At 50.2% G+C, this 19,621-nt stretch overlaps 1 protein-coding gene and 1 long non-coding RNA gene across 2 annotated transcripts in view; both read right to left on the bottom strand.

The window, feature by feature from the left end:
* Positions 1 to 19,621, bottom strand: part of LOC310746367 — a 345,446-nt gene that overhangs the window by 141,599 nt on the left and 184,226 nt on the right. The window lies entirely within an intron of this gene.
* FZD8 (frizzled class receptor 8) lies at positions 13,088 to 16,026 on the bottom strand. The gene has a single exon (XM_083579597.1). It carries the CDS (start codon positions 15,888 to 15,890, stop codon positions 13,776 to 13,778), a length of 2,115 nt encoding a protein of 704 aa, XP_083435723.1. The 5' UTR covers positions 15,891 to 16,026; the 3' UTR covers positions 13,088 to 13,775.

The raw sequence follows: 19,621 nt of genomic DNA on the forward strand, positions 1-19,621 counted from the left end.
CTTGAAGTATCTCTGAGCTCTCCCTCCGACTCACTTTCCCTTGTAACTCCACTTCTCCCCCTGCTGGTCCCCTCCTCCGCTGAGTGGTCTCTCTCACCCTCCATGAGCCCTTTCACCTCCTTCTTCTCAGATGACAGTTCCCTGACATCCACCTCCCCTCTAGGGCCCCCTTCACCCGCTTCCCTCCCCTCCTCTGCGGGAGGCGAGGGAGCAAAACCCCTGAAGGAACCTCCCTCATCTTCCGAAGTTTCGAACACTTCCCTCCACCTTTTGCTGTTCCCGGTTTCCAAGTACTCCTCCTCCTCAGAGTCTGTACCCTCTTCCAACTCCGATTCCCTGAATCCCTCCAGTTCCTCCTCATCGTCGGTGGTGCCAAAGTACTCCCTCCGGAACCTCGCTACTGGTTGAGGTTTCCTGGGGAACCTTTGGTGGAACGTTTCGATCAAGACCTCGTCATGGACCTCCTCTGCCTTCACCCAGGTGTTTTCCGACTCCGGTTCCCCTTCCCACGCGACCAAATACTCCACCTGATTACCCTTCCACCTGGAGTCGATGATTTCCGCCACATAGTTGCGGCTTTCCCTTTCTTCTATGGCTGGCCCCCGTGTGGATACCCCTTCACCTTCCCCCCTGTATGGTGACAGTAATGACCTGTGGAATACTGGGTGCAGTTTCATGTGGTTCGGTAACCGGAGTCTGAAAGCCACTGGGTTGACCTGTTGCATGACCTCAAATGGTCCCAATCTTTTGGGTCTCAATTTCTTGCAACTACCCTTGAACGGCAACCCTTGGGTTGATAGCCAGACCCGACTCCCCACCCTAATTGTTTCACCTTCCCTTCTGCTCTTGTCTGCCTGCCTCTTATATTCTTCTTTGGCCCTTTCTAAGTTGTGTTGGAGTTGACGATGGATCGCTTCCATTTCTTCTACAAAAAGTTCAGCGGCCGGAACACTCCATCTCTCTCCTCCTTCCCCTGGAAACGCCCTGGGGTGGCACCCATAATTAGCCAAAAAGGGGCTCATCCCGGTGGACACATTCTCTGCATTATTGTAAGCAAATTCCGCTAGTGCCAACTTTTCGACCCAATCGTTTTCTCTGTCATTGACATAACACCTCAGGTATTGTTGAAGGATACCGTTTGCCCTCTCCGCCTGCCCATTGGTCTCAGGGTGCCTGGCAGTCGAAAAGTTGACCTCTACGTGCAACAAGCTCATAAGCTTCCTCCAGAATCTGGACGTGAACTGTTTCCCTCTGTCGGAAACCAGCCTCAAGGGGGCGCCATGCAGCCTAAAAATATGTTCTACAAACAATTTTGCTGTCTCTTCCGCCGTGACTGCATGTGAGCAAGCTACAAAGTGACCCATCTTAGTTAACTGGTCTACTACGACTAGTATGGCGGTTTTCCCCTGGGATTTGGGCAGATCAGTCATAAAATCTATCGACACCGCCTCCCACGGTCGTTCTGGTGTGGGTAACGGTTCTAAATACCCCGCTGGTGCCCGCCTTTCTCCTTTGGCTCTCTGGCATTGGTCACACCTTCTCACATACTCCCGTACATCCTCCCTCACCTTGGGCCACCAAAACTCCCTGGTCACCAACCACATGGTCTTGTGTTGCCCAAAATGCCCCGCTGTGGGATTGTCGTGCAGCTGTTTGAGTACTCTCCCCCTCAGTTCCCCTTCGGGTATATATAGCGCCCCTTTGTAATACAATGCCCCGTTTCTTTCTTCAAAACCTCCGGGGTCTTCTCCCTCTCCCCTTAAACCTCTGAGCTTATCCTGGGCGTACTCATCATTTACCGTTCCCTCTACCAGTTCTCTTTGCCCCACCCAGGCCGCACCACACACCCAGTGGTCCTCTGGGATAATATGTCTCTCTTCTGGCGCTCCCTCCCCCTCCAAATATTCAGGTTTGCGAGAGAGAGCGTCCGCTCTGATGTTTTCTGGACCTGGCACATAGCAGATTTCAAAATGGAATTTGGAGAACTCCTGGGCCCATCTCACTTGTCGTTGGTTGAGCACTCGTGCCGTTCTCCAATACTCCAAATTCTTGTGGTCCGTACATACTTGTACCTTATGCTGTGCACCAATTAGTAAGTGTCTCCATCTCCGGAACGCTTCGTGAATGGCGAGTAGTTCTCGGTCATATACCGTGTAGTTCCTCTCGGATTTGTTCAGCTTACGCGAAAAGAAGGCACACGGTCTCCATTCCGACTTATTGCTCCCTGGCTGAAGCAGCACCGCCCCCACCGCGCGGTCTGAGGCATCAGTTTCCACTCTCATGGGTTTTTGTAAATCCACATGCAGGAGTTGTTCTTCCGAAGCGAATGCCTTTTTCAATTCCTCAAAAGCGTGCTCCGCCTCCGCCGTCCAAACGAATTTCTTCTTGCTGCTCAGACAGTCCGTGATGGGAGCCGTTAAGTGGGCAAAGTTCTTGATGAATTTACGGTAAAAGTTCCCAAACCCTAAGAACCTTTGCACATCTTTTTTCGTTTTCGGTGTCTTCCATTCCAGCACCGCCTGTACCTTGCCTGGATCCATGGCTAATCCCTTGTCTGATAGGCGGTACCCCAGGAATTCCACCTCCTTGGCGTGGAACTGACACTTCTCCAATTTCACCCACAACTGGTTTGCTTGCAGCTGGCTCAGCACTTCCCTGACATCCTTTACATGCTGCTCCTCATTCTCTGAATATATCAGCACGTCATCGAGAAAGGCCACGCAATTCTTGTAGAGCAAAGGTCCCAGTACATGGTTCATGAGCGATTGAAAACAGGCGGAGCCTGCTTGTAATCCAAAGGGCATAACGAGATATTCGAAAGCCCCTAGGGGGGTGAACATCGTTGTCTTCCATTCATCCCCCTTCTTTATTCGTATCAGGTTGTACGCTCCTCTCAGGTCCAGTTTCGTGAATATCTTTCCCTTCCTCACCCTGGTCAAAATGTCATCAATCCTGGGCATGGGGAAAGTCACTGGTTCTGACACGGCATTCAGCCGCCGGTAGTCCACGATCAATCTCGGTTTATCCGTGTTTTTTTTGTCCACAAAAAACACTGGGCTGCCCCCCACCGCTCTGGACTCTCTGATGAAACCTCTCTTCAGGTTTTTGTCAATAAACTCCCTCAACTCCTGCATTTCCCTGTCTGACATGGCGTACAGCTTGCCCACGGGGAGCTGGGCCCCAGGGACCAGGTTAATTTGGCAGTCAAAGTCTCTATGCGGTGGTAGTTTATCTGCTTCCCTTTCGCTGAAGACCTTGCTCAGGTCAGCGTATTGTTTGGGCACCTTCCCTTTGTCCGCCACTTCCATCCCTGCTAGGGAGGCTTTTGCCCCTTCTGGCACCTTTCCCTCTTTGCAGTGTTCCAGGCAATGTGCTGACCCAAAGGAGACCACTCTCTGATGCCAGCCCACTAGCGGGTCATGCAACGCTAGCCAGCTCATTCCCAAAATGACTGGCGCCCCTCCCAGGGTGGCTACATTGAACGCTATCCTTTCAGTGTGCCTTGCCACCCTCATAACCATTGGGACGGTCTGTAGGCTAACTTCTCCCCCCAACAGCTCCCTCCCATCGATCGTGGTGACCTGCAGGGGGTTGCTTAAAGGGAGTGTCTGTATCTGGTGTTCAGCTGCAAACTCCTTGCTCATAAAATTACAGGAGCTGCCTGAGTCCAACAGCGCCTTGGTCTTTAGTGGGTATCCGTTTGCCAGCTCTAGCAGCACCTCTATTACTAGAGCTGGTCTTGGAGGTTCCGGAGTGGGCACTTTTACTGCTCCTTGGCCTGTCTGCAGTGCCCTGACAGCGGCAGACAGGCGTTGGCTTTTACTGGCTCCTGGACTTCCTCCTCCTTCCCCCCAACAGCTCCCGCCCTCCCTTGCCATTCCTTTCTTTGTGGGCAGACTCTGGCAAAGTGACCTGGCTGCTGGCAGAGGTAACATTTCTTGGCGCTCTTTCCTTCCTTCTTCCTCCCTTCACTGGGATTTGAAACTGCGCGCGCGCGCGCTGTTCCAACTTCCATCGGCTCTCCGGGCGGGAAACTGGGTTCTGGAATCTCTGGAATGCGGAAATCCCCCCAACGCTCTCCTTTCCCCTCCCGCTTCTCCAAGGCTCTTGCCTCCTGGCGCGCTCCAATGGTCAGCGCTGATTTGGTCAGCTGGTCCATAGACTCCGCCCTGGGCGCCCGGGAAAGTTCGTCTTTCACCGCCGAAGAAAGCCCCTCTTCAAAGATCATTTGAATGGGTTCCGCCGATAGGTCCCACCCCAATTTATGTATCAACATTGTAAACTCAGTCCAGTACTCACGAACCGATCGGCTCCCCTGTTTGCAAGCCATCAATTGTCTGCGCACCAGTCCCTGTTCAATCTCGCTGGAAAACATCAAATCCATGGCGCGAAAAAACTTCCTCGCGTCCTTCAGCATGTCACTATTCCCTGCCATCAGGGGCCGGACCCAGTCTCTCGCCCCCCCTTCGAGATGGCCAATCACAAACGCCACTCGCGATGCCTCATCGGGAAAGTCGTTAAACTGCAGTTCAAGAGCATACTGCATCTCTGTCCTAAAGGCTTGGTAGTTCCTGGGGTCCCCCCCCCAAACTTCTGCACCATTCCTGGCATCTTTCTTGCTAGTGTAGCGCCTTTTGCCTTTTCTGCATCCTGCGCCCTCCTTTCTTCTAGCCTCGCCGTTTGCATTGCTAGCTGGAGTTCCAAAACTCTGTACCTTTCTTCCAGAGTTGGACCTTCTCCAGCTCCTGCTGCTCCTCCGGCTCCAGCTGGGTTGCTCATGATGCCTCTCTGCACAAGCTGCTTTCAGGGACTGTCCGATTGCTGTGATGGGATGGTGAGCTGCTTGTGCGTAAAATCCTGATCCCTCAGAGTTTGGCTAAGTTCCCAAACCTCTGTCTGTGATGGAGCTCCTTAAGCATGGCTCCATCAATCGCTCGTTGAATCGGACAGTGGGCGTTTACGGAACTTCTTCCAGCATAAAAGCTCCTTGACGGAAACGCGTCTTCTGGACTCTCGGCGTGACAGTTTCCGCCGAGGAGTGGGTGTGCCTACGGGAGGTCCTGAAACCTCTCCACTGTTCCCGCTTGAAGTATCTCTGAGCTCTCCCTCCGACTCACTTTCCCTTGTAACTCCACTTCTCCCCCTGCTGGTCCCCTCCTCCGCTGAGTGGTCTCTCTCACCCTCCATGAGCCCTTTCACCTCCTTCTTCTCAGATGACAGTTCCCTGACACTCATGCAACACCATATAGGCAACTTTCTCTGAAGCCAGATAGGGTAGGATATTGGTTTGCCTAGAGCCTTTGCATTTGGCACTATTTCTTAACAAGCGTGCCTGCAGCTAGATATTGTCAAACGCCACTCCAGTCTCCACTAGTGGTGCAAGATTCCAGGGGGTTGCAGACGTTCTTAACGGGGTCTGTGGGGGCAATGAACCACGACAGAGACCCAGTTAAAGAGGCTTTGCTCTCCCAAAGGCTCATTTTAGAGGCCTGACCGGGAAGCAGTTGTCCCATGTGTCTGTGTCTGCCATTCCTGCAGTTAGAAGAGTAGATGCCCCATCAGAAAATCAGAACTGGATGATGTAGGTGGAGCAACTTTCAGAGACAGAACCTGCAGCCCAACTTTCTCCTTGGGAGTCTGAAATGAAACATTGCTGCGTTTCCAGGCTGGAGTTCAGAGCACCAGCCAGTCCCACGCCATTCCAACCCTTAAAAGATTGACACACTGAATGAATTTGCTAGTCCTAAATAGGATTCTGCCTCACCCAGTCCTAACATTTCCCTGGGTATACTTTTTGCTTTGGGCTCCCATTGATCTATTGTGCACCATTTCCTTCTTGGCTTTTCTGCCAGCTGACCATCTTCTGCTGGGCATAAGTAGCTCCTCTCTTCACTGAGCCTGATGTGAACCTACTTTTTTACAGGAGCCGAACCATGGCTTAGTGCAAACATGGCTACATACCCTCCAACACTTCTCTGAGGAAAATAGGGATGCCCCATTCCATAATAATTTTACTATTTATATACCACACATCTTACTGGGTTGCCCCAGCCACGCCAGACGGGTCCCTATACAAGATTGCCTTCAGATGGCTTGGAGGTCAGGTAACTCCATGCTCTCCAACATTTCTCCAATGAACATAGGGACATCCTAAGGAAAAGTGGGACATTCCAGGATGAAATCAGAAACTGGGACGGCTTCTCTAAATCAGGGACGTCCCTATAAAATAGGACACTTGGAGGGTTTGTGTATCTAGATTGCTCCTCCCTGGTCATTCTGCTGTGCCACTGTCTTGTGCTAGGCCACAACATGGCTTAGGCTGTTGTCCAAACCCTGGCTTGAGTGTAATAACCATGTACTGTAACCGAGGTTTGCCCCATGGTTTACAACAGGAGTTGGCCCTCTAAATGTTGCTGAACTACAACTCCCATCAGCCCTAGCAAGTGTGGCCTGTGATTAGGGGTGATAACAGTTGTAGTTCAGCAACATCTGGTGGATCAGGGTTTCCCCACACCTGCTTTATTGCTTGTGGTTGTGTATTCAGGAGAGCTAAACCACAAACTGGGTTTGAATGCCACGCAAACCATGGTTTAGGTCTGTGCTGCAAATAACCAGGAAGCAGCAAAGTGGCTGTGAGCTCCTCTCCAGGAACATGCACATGTGCATTAAGTCATGGTTTCAGTTTTTGTGACATGCAAACCAGGCCAGTGGTTGCACCTGGGGAAACTGGTCATATATGCCTACTGAATGTCCGCAGCATCATGGAAACTGGGATGGTGCTGGTGTGAGAAGAGCAGAGGGAAAGCTCATCATTATGCTACCCATTTAAAAATGTACACATGGTAAATAGAAGGCTAAGAAACTCCACTTGCAACTTCCTAGTTTGAATACTTGCTGTGAAATACACAAACGCAATTGTCACATGCAGTGATGTGCTCCATGGCCATTTTCTGGACAACTTCCCCAGAATGCAAGAAGCAGATCATTTATTTCCCAGACTACAACCTGCACAGAACCAAGAAATCAGTACTTCACCCCAATGAGCAAGTTCTTCTCTGGTACCAGAAGTCAGGGGACTTTTTACCCGGAAAACCTGTAGAGTTCTGTGTCTCCACCAATGCTCCAACTCTCAGTACTTTTGCCAGTAACACTGTTCCTTGGGAGTTTGAGACTGAAGGAATGATGGGTGCACATTCTTATATTTCGAGAAAGTTAAGGGTACCAACTCAAAACAAAGAAGGCAAGCTGCAAAGATCCAATAGCTGATAGTCCCCTCAGTGGACATATGCTGCATTGGTTAGCTTAAAAAGCCATACAACTTTGCCATTCTGCTAATACAAACATTGTAGTGTTTGGGTCCACATCAGCCGCATCTCTAAACACAAAAGGGAGCAAACTTCTTTTGACACAGTGCATGGGATTGTGCATTCACAATGTTAAACTTTTAAATACAGAATACTTAATCCACAGTAAGTTCTGTGGTCACAAGTGCTAATGGCATTCTCTGCCTAGATGTTCATTGATTAACTCTCTTCCTTACACCAGGGGAGGGAAACCTGTGGCTTGTCAGAGGTTTAGTTCCCATCATGCCCAGCCAGCAATGGCCAGTGGTCAGGGATGATGGGAGTTCTGGAGCACTGCAGGTTCCCCAAAACTAATCTAAAGAAATCAAAGAGTGGTCAGTGTGTAGGTAGGAAGAGAGTGGTAATTAATATTAGTAGTTGTGATTACAGAACTGTAAGCAAAAGGAAGTGAAATGTTTAAAGGGAAACTGTGGTATGTGATTTGAAGCCTGTTCTGGTATCTTTCTCCTCAAGTGTCCAGCTCAGTCCTATTGCTTTTTCACTTGAAAGCAAACCCCATTGATTTGAATACAACTTCAGCATATTGCAACTTGACTCTTTTAAAAATAAATTTAAATGCAGACTAATTTAAACTATGCATATGAATACAAAAAATCAGATAGTATTCAACCAGGTTTTCCTCAGAGCTGCACTACAGAGATGAATGAACATGGCTAAATTTGATTCATTTAATAGGTTTACTCTGAGTAGAATTTACTTGTAATACCACACATAGTAAAAATACCCACTAACTAATCCATGCAGCAGCCATGTAAGCCTGAATTAGCTTACTGGTGATACGACAAGTATGCAGTCCATAATGTGGATTGACACAATTTTCCTACATTAAAGTGAGTTGTGCGCAGGGTATTTTTCTTATGCAAAGCAAATATAAAGAAGTGGGGGTGGGAAGAAGCAGCAAATTATGACTGCCTGTTCTGAAACCAAATGTTAAAATGCACCTAATTCCCTTCATTCTTTTTATCAAGAGTGCATACTATTTAAATTAGTACAAATAAGTTTTTTTCCTGCCAGTAGCACCTTAAAGACCAACTAAGCTAGTTCTTGGTATGAGCTTTCGTGTGCATGCACACTTCTTCAGATACACAGAAGTGTGCATGCACACGAAAGCTCATACCAAGAACTAACTTAGTTGGTCTTTAAGGTGCTACTGGCAGGAAAAAATTTTTTTGTTTTGACTATGGCAGACCAACACGGCTACCTATCTGTAACTACAAATAAGTTGTTATTCACAAGCAACCTTTCTGTTCCATTTTGCTTGGGGTTAATTTCCTGTGTGGCCACTAAGTGGCACTGCTCCCTAACTATTCACAGGACGTTTTCGTCTACTTTTCTAAATTCGTCGTTTCCTCAAAGTCGAATTCAAGAAGAAACCAACTTGACTAATTAGGAAGACTGATCTTGAGAAACATCCACTTTGTAGGGTGTTTATAATTTTATCCAATTTGTTTTAACTGTGAGGAGTTCTCCAATATGGTCATGAACTTTCACAGCTTTCTACAGATTCCTTCAGGCTTGCTTTTATTTGCACTGCTTTTTAGCCCAATCTGTTCACTGGGGAAAAGCAGTATTTCTTAAAGGACCAACCAACCACCACCTAGATTTGCAACTAATTACGGGGATTTAAAGAAGCTGTAAAGGGCACTTCACATGTGGAAACACGTGTTGTTGAAATGTGAAATAACCTACAGTCCCACTGTAGTTCAGCCTGGAGAGCTCAGTTGGTTAGAGCATGGTGCTGATAATGCCAAGGTTGCAGGTTCAATCCCCATATGGGACAGCTGCATATTTCTGCATTTTGTGGGGTTGGACTAGATGATCCTCAGGGTCCCTTCCAACTCTACAATTCTATGATTCCACCCTCGGGGCTCCTAAGATTTCAAGTGACTGACCTGTAGTGAGACAAAAATGGCATTTCTTAGTACTATTCCAGCTTATAAGGAAAAGAACAATCTTGCCAATGAATACAACAGTAACAAAGTTTCTCAAGTACCTTTTGCATTCATCCAGCCACTGATCATATACTACAGAGTAAACCCATTGCAGTCAGTGGGCTTAAGCTAGTCACGTTTATAGATTTCAGTGGGCTTAATCCAAGGATGACTTTACAATACACTATGTCTTATTTCAGCCTGTAGGCCAAAGTGGTGACTACAACTTCCCATCAGCCTTGACCATCAGTCATACTAGCTGGGGCTGATGGGAGTTGGGAGTCCCAAGCATTGGCTACCCCTGCTGTACGTCATTGTATTGCACTGGAGAGACTCTTGAGAGTCCCATGGACTGCAAGAAGATCAAACCTCTCCATTCTGAACGAAATCAGCCCTGAGTGCTCACTGGAAGAACAGATCCTGAAGCTGAGGCTCCAATACTTTGGCCACCTCATGAGAAGAGAAGACTCCCTGGAAAAGACCCTGATGTTGGGAAAGATGGAGGGCACAAGGCGAAGGGGACGACAGAGGACGAGATGGTTGGACAGTGTTCTCGAAGCTACCAGCATGAGTTTGACCAAACCGCAGGAGACAGTGGAATACAGGAGAGCCTGGCGTGCTCTGGTCCATGGGGTCACGAAGAGTCGGACACGACTAAACTACTAAACAACAACAACAACAACGTTTCTTGGAAAGAGCACAAGTTGCTCCCCATTTGCTTTTAGTTGCTAGAAAATGCACACTCTAAGCTACTTACTGCTTGGACAAGTCAAAGCAACAGCTTCACTCCTCAACCCCCATCTCACTTTAAAAAAATAATTAAAAAAATAATGCTGACTGGGCTATTTTAACTCAGCAGGTTGTGTTCTGCTTCAGCAGCTGAAATCACATAGGAGCCAAAAAATAAATAAATTAAAAAAACAAACAAAATTCTTTGGACAAAACACATACGGTAAGTTAATTTCCCATCTTAAGTTTTCCCTTATACAGGGAACAATAATCAAATGAGGAAATCCCTGTTTGGGGATTTTTAAAGGAAGGAAAGAGAAATGATGCATCAAACAATGGTAGTTCTGCACTTGCAAGGAATTGATTTGTCAGCGTGGCAGAACTTAGGCTTTGGAACTCCCTGCCCATGGATAATCATTTTACTGAACCGTTTTGGGCACCTACTAGAAACCCTTCTTTTTTAAGCAAACCTACCCAGACACATAATTTAAGTATGTCTTTCATAACGCTTATTTTAAAACTGATTTTATTTTTGGGGAAAAATTAGGCTAACTTTCTTTAACATATGGTCTTATTGGTGAATTTAATGTATATTCTATATTTTATGTAAATCGCTTAGAGGTTTTGATGGTTAAGTAGTATATAAATCCTGTTCAATAAATAATAATGGGTTGCATTCAACTAAGTTTTACTCAGATAATACCCATTGAAATTAGTCATGTTTGTTAATTTCAGAGGATCTGCTCAAAGTTCAACTGAGTTAATACTGGTAGCATGGAGGCAAATGTGAAAAATATACCAGGACTACCCTCTCTCACTCAATGGTGTCAGGGGATTTAATATGTCACCACACTGGGAGAAAACGGAGTAGACCTTCCCTTTTCACAGTTCTGTTTGCAATTTTGGCCTTAAGCAAAATGGCTGCCTAGCACCAAGCAGTCCTGGGACAGTTTCAGGGTTTGTTTGTTTTTACTGCTGACATGCCCTCTGATCCATTGAGCATGTATTCTAGAAGATATAACAGAAGCCACAGGCATACAAATATGAAGCAGAATATAGCTTTTTGTGTATTGAAATGTTGGTTCTAAAACAAATATTGTAGTGCTAGAATTTCAAGCACTGAAGACTTCCCTTCACACACACACACACACACACACACACAATGTCGTGTTGGTAATAGTTCTCCTCTGGTTCAATTAGTGGCTATAGAGAAGAATTTTGTTCTCTGCAAAAAGAAATGCTTTAAATTGAAGCAATTGTAAGAAGACCACCTGTAGAGTATTCATGGATTACTTTACCTCCCCCCCCACCTTTATAATACTCTAAAACGTGGGCCTTACTGCCTGCAGTCTGACTAACAATGCTAGGAAAATCTGTTTAAAAGGCTGTTCTCTCCTTTTCCTCTGGTGTTCACAAACTGTTACAAGTCTCCCTTAAATAAAAAAAAAGAACGAAAAAGCAAACCCCACATTCTTTTTAATTGAAGGACTCCGTGGTGGCCAATTGGTTTGCAACAAGAGAATCTGGGCAGGAGGTGTGATTTTTTGAGGGAAAAAAGAAAAGAAAGCCACACCACACACTCCTATGCAGTACATTTAGAGAAAAGATCAAAGTTTTTCCCCAATCACAAAAGGAACCAAGATCCTGACAGATTAACCCTATTCATTTAGTTCCTCTTTAAAAGGAGATGTTCTGAGCCACTGGTGTAGACAGGTAAAAAGTTCAGCTTCCCCCAACCCAGGCATTCTGCTAATTCCACCGCCTCTTACCCCAATCAATTAGCTTTAGCCTTGACAAGGACAGTCTCCCAGAAGGGAGATATCTATCCCTAAGTGCTTTCCCCCCCCCCCACTCAAAAAAAAAATAAAAATGTTTCTGACAATTCTCAGCTTACTTTTCTTCCCTAAACCAGCTTTAGCAATTCTGCCTCAGCCTGCAGAAGGGGCAGGTGCTGATCACCCCAACAAGCATGGACAAAAACAGGCAAAATGGAGCATGCAGGTCTCTCGCATTCCTAAAGCAACATTCATTGGGCAGAAGTCAAAACAAAGCAGCCAAGAGAGACGAATACCCGGCCCTTGTTTATATTCCTTGTGACAGGGCAGCAAACGGCTGCAAGAGAAATGATGGCCCACAAGGAAGGTCTCAAGTCTCCAGTACATCTGCTCTAAAGGAGACCTGAAAAGTCTCTGGGAGGAAGCAGTTTGGAGTACCACTCTGGAATGGTTCCTTTTCTCTTTTTTCCTCACCATAGCGAGTATGGAGTTTTGCATCCACCCTGAGGATTCTCTGCTGTTTAAAAAGCAAAGCTCTGAGGCGAAATACCTCAGCTGCCCCTCCCAGCCTGTCTTAGATTTCAGATGGCACTATTTGAAAGCAAACTGCTTGCAGATTGGGAACCCATGTACACTTTTGAGTTAACAAGGCTGCTCCCTGTTGTCAAATCATACTCCGCTCCAGAGTTGGCAATGAATCTTAAAGGAGAAAGAACATGGGCCCTCCAGAGGTTGCTGAATTACAACTCCCATGAGCCCCAGTCAGCATTGCCAGTGGTCAGGAATGTTGGGAGATGTAGTCCAACAGCATATGGAGAAACCATAGGCTCCCTATCCTTGTCTTTGAACAGCTGTTCAAACTACATCCCCCATCAACCCTGGCCATTAGCATGCTTGCTGGGGCTGATGGCAGTTGTGGTTCATTAACAGCTAGAGGACCAAAGGTCCCCCACACCTTTCTTAGAGGAACACAAAAGCACAGGATGGAGAATCAGTGGCACTTCAGATGTTGCTGGACTCCAGTTTCCATCATTCCTGACCAGGCTGGCTGGGGCTGATGGGAGTTGGACAGCAACATCTGGACTGCCACTGATTCTCCAGCCCTGACTTAGAGGAACAAGGCCATTTAAATCTTGAAGGTGCAAACCCTAGACCCCTTCAAGCCTCCCATGATTTTTTTCCTAGTCAACTCTGCTCTTAGATGATATGCAAAATTTCACACTTACTCCAGAGTCAACCCACAGGAATAATCAGGGCATTGATAGGGGGATGTTTCCCCTCCCAAACAGATCATTTATCATTATTTTATTGACAAAATAGAATACTCAAATATTTGCTCTTAAGAGGGAGCAGTTGGTGGTAAGCCTCTAAACTTTTTTCTTTTTACAAAAAAAATTTACAGACTGTAAAGCATTTGGGTTATATACATATCTTACACATTTTGTACAAGGTACCAAATAATTATATAAATACATCTTTTAACATAGGAAACCCGTATTTATTTGGGGTGTATAATTAAGACACAACTTGAATGTGTTTAAGGCATCTGCCAGTTTGTTCATTTGATTTTGTTTTTTAAAAAAGAAAGTCATTTTGTTTTTGTTTTTTAAAAAGAAAGTTTCCCAAACCCTGCAGTCCTTTCATAGACACCTGCTGCTTTGATGTCACCTTTTGAGTTTGAAAGGAGGAGAAAAAGCAAAGCAGAGGGAACCCCATCCGACAACCAAGAGGACTCCTGCCAGTCCAAGGACAGTCCTTTGCTTTGGGAGGCTGGTGCCTTGAAGTATGGAGCATGTGACTCTAGACAAGGAGTGTAGGAAGGGGGCTGAGGAGGAGCTGGCCTGGCACTTGACAGCCTCCAGCAGCTGTATCCGTCCTGCACCTGGAGAGGCCACTGAGAAGCTTGGGAATGAAGGGGAGGCGGGGAATATAGTCAGCTGCACCCTCTCCCCACCTGTCCCCAAGAACTCCATCTTTTACACCTGGGACAAGGGCATCTGTTTTGGATATGAGACTGAGCTGGCGGTGCCAGACCTCCACGTTAAGCCAGTGCTGACGTCGCTGTACATGGACCCTGCTCCGCCCCCCAGTCCCCCCACCGCAGCGGCAGTCACCATGCCCCCTCCGCCGCCGCCAACCACTCCGATGCTCCCTGCCGCCACTGCAGCGGCGGTCCCCTTGCTGGCCCAGCAGCAACGGGTGCAGAGCGCCTTCCAGGACTCCAGAGTCTTGCCGGACCAGACCCACACTCCGGACGTGATGCCCACAACGAGGCACATGAAGTACTTGAGCATAAAGACCGCGTAGTCCGGCCGGCGCGCCTGGTCGGGCTGCTGGTCCCGCAGGCAAGGGCAGTTGTGCGTGGCCTCCCAGCGGGGGCGGTTGTGCTGCTCATAGAAGAGGCAGGCCACCACACTGGCGGCCGGGACCGTGTAGAGGACGGTGAAGAGGCCCAGGCGGATCATGAGCTTCTCCAGCTTGTGCGTCTTGGTGGGGCCCCCTTGCTGCTTGATGACGCTGCGGATGCGGAAGAGCGAGACGAAGCCCGCCAGAAGGAACATGGAGCCGATGGCCAGGTATATCAGCAAGGGGGCCAGCACAAAGCCCCGCAAGTTTTCCAGGCTCTGGTTGCCCACGTAGCAGATGCCCGCCACGGGGTCCCCGTCCACAGAGCTGAGCGCCAGCACGGCAATGGACTTGACGCTGGGCAGCAGCCAGGCGGCCAGGTGGAAGTACTGCGCATATCCCGCTATGGCTTCATTGCCCCACTTCATGCCGGCCGCCAGGAACCAGGTGAGCGACAGGATGACCCACCAGATGGAGCTGGCCATGCCAAAGAAGTACACCAGCAGGAAGACCACCGTGCACAGGGCAGGGCCAGTGCTCTCATAGCGCACGTGCTCCGCCACGGCTAGTTCCGGCTGCAGCTCCGCAGCGCCCCCTGCCGCCCCGCGCCCTCCGACTGCCGCGGCTGCTCCTGCAGCGCCCCCGCCGGCGCCCGCCGGCACTGCACCCGCCGCCGCGCCGCCGCTGCAAGCCACTTTCTCGTGGCCGGCGACGAGGCGCACCAGGTAGCCCAAGGAGACGAAGAGGTAGCAGGCGGCCAGGAAGATGATGGGCCGCTCAGGGTACTTGAAGCGCTCCATGTCGATGAGGAAGGTGGAGACGGTGGCGAAAGTGGAGATGAAGCACAGGATGGACCACAGGCCGATCCAGAAGGCGGTGAAGGCGCGCTCGTCGGGGCTGAAGTACGGGTTGTGGCAGGGCAGCGCGCAGTTGGCGATCTGGCCGGTCTTGACGCGGTTGTAGAGCGGGTGGCGCTCGCTGGACACGGAGACCATGGGCGCGCGGCACTGGCAGCCCGGCTCGCAGGGCGCCGGAGGCCGGGCCTTGCGCAGGGGCGGCTCGGCGGGCGGCGGCAGCGGCGGCGGAGGGACGGCCGCGCCGGGGATCCTGGCGCCGCCGCCGGCGGGCTTGCGGTGCGGCGGCTTGGGCTGCGGGGGCGGCGGCGCGGCGGTGGCGAGCTCGGTGCGGTTGTAGTCCATGCAGAGCGTGTCCTGGTTGCCCTGCTCGGGCAGGCGGTCGCAGCGCATGCGGTCGGGCCAGGCGAAGCCGTACTGGCGCATGAGGGGCGCGCAGCCGGCCTTGGCCCGCTCGCACACGCTGCGGCACGGCGGCAGCGGCTTCTTGTAGTCGTCCAGGCAGATGGGCGTGTACATGCTGCACAGGAAGAAGCGCAGGTCCGCCGAGCACTGGATCTCCACCAGGGGCCAGAACTGGTGCACCTCCAGCCCCGCCTCGTCCTGCGTGTCGTGGTTGAACTGGTTGGGCATGTACGTGTAGTTGTAGCCGATGCCTTTGCACAGGGGCACCGTGATCTCCTGGCAAGACAGCTCCTTGGCCGACGACGCCGACGCGGACGAAGAAGACGCCGAAGAGGACGACGACGACGACGAAGCGGCTGCGGCGGCGGCTGCAGCCGCGGCAGCAGAAGCGGCCGAGGCGGCGCAGCTAGAGCGCGGCAGCCCCGGCGACCAAGCCGGCAGCAAGAGCGGGAGGAAAGCCACGGCCAACAGGTAACTGCGCTCCATGCTCGGCCCGGAGCGGCGGCGGTGGCGGCAGCGCGTCCAGGCAGACTCCTCGGGCGCCGAACGAGCCAGCCACGCCGGTCCTCCTCCTGCTGCTGCCGCTGCCAAGCCGATCTCCTCCTCCGCCGCTGCTCCGGGCGCCACCTCTCCAAGCTCCAGCTCGCCTCGCCGCCTCCTTCCCGCGAAGCAAGTGCGCCCTCTGGCCCGGCAGAAGCGGCGGCTCGGGGGATCCCCCGCCGCTTTGGGGCGCCTCCTGCTCCTTCCCTTCTCGGCTCAGTCCGCTTCCCGCCGTCTCGCGTTCATCTCTTCCCCGCTCGGCTTTGTCGCAAGGACGGGCTCGGCGGCGGCTGCTGCTGCTGCTGCTGCTCGCTTCCCGCAACTTTCCCCCAGCCGTGCAGTGTCAAGATGGCTGAGGAGCCCCGAAAGCTGCGGCGGCGTTCAGCGCGCTCTCCGCGCTTCCCGGGAGATCGCCGGTCCCCCTGCGCCCAGCGAGTCGCCTTCCCGATCCCCGAGCAGCTGCGGGAGACTTGCAGCGCTCGCTCGCTCCCGAAGAAGCGCTGCCACCTGAGAAAGAGAGAGAGGCTCGCGGAGCGGCAGTGGCGGCGGCAGCCCCGCCAGTCCCTTTGGCACAACTTCTCGCTCGCTCCAGCTCCAGCAGCGCCAATCCGGTGGCCGCGCTCTCAGGGATATTTATAGAGGAGGATGCCAGGCCCCGCCTCGCCTGTCCCAGCTACCTATCACGAGGGCTCCGGGCGGGGAACGGGGACCCCGACCCAGCAGGCTCGCTTAAGGTGGAGCGGGTTTCGCACCGGGGTGGGAAGGCGACTGCCGCTGCTGGCCCTTTAAGGCCCTGGGCTCGCTGTCGGTTCCTCGGTGTTTTTTTCTTTAAAAAAAAGTGTAAATGTCCCGCTTTAACACTTTGGCAGGTAAGTTGCATAAAAAGGGGATTCTGCGCCAAACAACACCCAAGCTAAACACCCGTTCCCAGTCCTATAGTGGCTAGTATTCAATGCACATATAATAAAAATGAAGATTTCTTCCCCAGAAGTTCTGTGTTACATTGTTAGTGGGGCTTATAAAAACACTTTTCCCCAGGCTTGAAATGCTTGAGCTCAGCAGGGGCGCATGCAACAGGGTTTCCTTTTAGTTAACAAACAGTGTTGCAAACAGGTGTCCTGTGTGTCTTCGTGCAAATTCTGCATCGGAGGCGCTCCCTTGGGAATATTATGGGAATGGGATGAGGTGCTGCTCCAAATGGCATCTGGAGCGGCTAATGGTAGCAACTGCTGCTGCTGGATTTGCTATGTAGATTTCACTGGGATGTGGAGCACCATTACGTTTTGGTCTGGGTGGGTTGGCAGCAGGTGGCACCAGTTTATTCATTGCCTTCCCTCCCAGGTTCAGAAAATATTCATTCTTCAGGCAGTTTCTCTCCCTCTCCCTTCAAATCTTGGCAGTCACCTTTTATATTATGTGTTTATTTAATATGGACTTGCCTATCCCACTCAAAGGGACATGGGTGGTGCTGTGGTCTAAACCACTGAGCCTCTTGGGCTTGCCAGTCGAAAGTTCGGCGGTTCGATTCCCCGCGATGGGGTGAGCTCCCGTTGTTTGGTCCCAGCTCCTGCCAACCTAGCAATTCGAAAGCATACCAAAAAGTGCAAGTAGATAAATAGGTACCGTTCCGGTGGGAAGGTAAACGGTGTTTCTGTGCGCTGCTCTGGTTTCACCAGAAGTGGCTTAGTCATGGTGGCCACTTGACCTGGAAAAACCGTCTGCGGAGAAATGTTGGCTCCCTTGGCCAGTAAAGCGAGATGAGCACCGCAACCCCAGAGTTATTCGCGACTGGACTCAACTGTCAGGGGTCCTTTACCTTTTTTTAAAAATCCCACTCCATCCCCATACCAAAACTGGGGAATCTTCTTCATCCCCATCTCTATAAGCATGAGGCTTTTAATCTCAGGGTTGCGGGTTCGAGCCCCACATTGGGCAAAAACATCCCTGCATTGCAGGGGCTTGGACCAGATGACCCTTGTGGTCCCTTCCAGCTCTACAGTTCTGTACACAGCCCTGAAGGCTGCATTGCCCAGGAGACTAATTTCTACACATGTCGCTCTGTATCCTCCATCCAAGGCAGGCAAGAGGTATCATCAGAGTTAAAGGACACTTTCCAGCCAGGCAAAACCACCTGGGGAGAGTCCAGCGGGCCAGACAGAGAGGTATGGAGGGTCACATTCACCCCCTGGGCCTGAGATGCCTTACCCCTGGACCTCTGCAAAAAACCCTCTTCCTACGCTCCTTAGCTAATTTGCACAATTTCCACTGTCACGCTTTGGGCTCTGGACTTAATGGTCTTCCAACTCTTCTCTGGGTGGCAATGTGTGTTGGTTCGCTCATTTCAAAAGCTGGCAAACCAACCAGTCCTACTGCGCTTAGGGATTATCCTGCCTGATCCACTGAGTTGGGGGCCCTGGTCTTTGGCCCCAAAGTCCTGCCCTGACGGCACCACTGACAGCTAAACCTAAGTGCGTGTGACTTAACATGTGTTCTGACTCTGTCTCTTCTTGTGTCCATCCTCTCCTGGTCTGGATTTTGGATTGTAAGCTTATTGGGGCAAAGACCCTGACTTTGATGTTAACTGTCTTAAGCGTTTTGTTCATTAATGGCATAGCATCTTTTTGCTATGTCAATTTCCTTCAGAGGCCAGGAAGCAACAATATAGGAAGTGTGTTGTTTAGTATGTGCACTAAGCAAATTGTGCACTTAACAAGTTTGAAATGGGATTTACTTTTGCTTAATGGGTTTATCATGCAGGCGCAAGGGATCTCATGTGCTCCCATGATAAGCCCATTAAGCAGACACAAATCCCATCTATTTTGATGGCACTTATCTTCCACTACAGATAATGTTTTGCAAGTGTGCTTAAATGGACCCCCCACTTCTAAACTTTTTCTACATTTGCTTCCCTGCTGACCCACCACTCATCTGCCTAACCGATGAGTAAGCAGAGATCATTGCACACAGAGATGTGTCTCCCATTGCTGCACTGAATAACAGGGAAAAGCTTGCTTAAATAACTTTCAGCAGGAGTGCTGCCCTTTTCTTCCCCTTACCTCCATACTCTTGCCTGCTTTCAGTCTCGCTCACCAGTGAGCTTAGGGTTTGACAGCTGCTCCATCCAGATAGGGGCAGGGGAAGAACAGCAAGAGGGAGTTAACAAGACCTGTCTGCCTGCTTGCCCCAGGCAGTGACCCAAAGCCCAGGAACTATGAAGCTCCTTATTTCAGCAGCTGCAAAATGGTTCTGCTCAGAGTCTCAAACACAGAGGGAAGTTGCATGGGGAGGTAGGTGCTTGTACCCAAGTCAGGCCAACAGTTCATCAAGCTCAGTACAGTCTAGGGTTTCAGACAGTTCTGCCTAGAGATGCTGTGGCCTGAATCTGGGACCTCCTGTGTCCAAAGCAGATGTCCCACCACTGAGCTATGGCCCTTCCATACAAGGGCACTTTTAGGATGAATTGACCATCTTCTGGCCACTGGCAGCAACAGATCATACATGGAGTCGCACTGCACAGTTTGACAACTCTGGAAGTAAAACATATCATTCATTCATTCTTTCATTAATAAATAAATGGGAGCTCTTATATTAGATTAGACCACTAGTCTTATCTACCTTGGTTCTGACTGGCAGTAGCTCTCTGGGATCTTGGGAAAGCTTTTTTTCTAGTCCAGCCC

Source organism: Podarcis filfolensis (assembly GCF_964270895.1).
Source record: "Podarcis filfolensis genome assembly, chromosome: 12".
Lineage (NCBI taxonomy): Eukaryota > Metazoa > Chordata > Lepidosauria > Squamata > Lacertidae > Podarcis > Podarcis filfolensis.

Coding starts and splice junctions, on each gene's coding strand:
- FZD8 (XM_083579597.1), bottom strand. CDS start 15,890: ATGGAGCGCAGTTACCTGTTGGCCGTGGCTTTCCTCCCGCTCTTGCTG.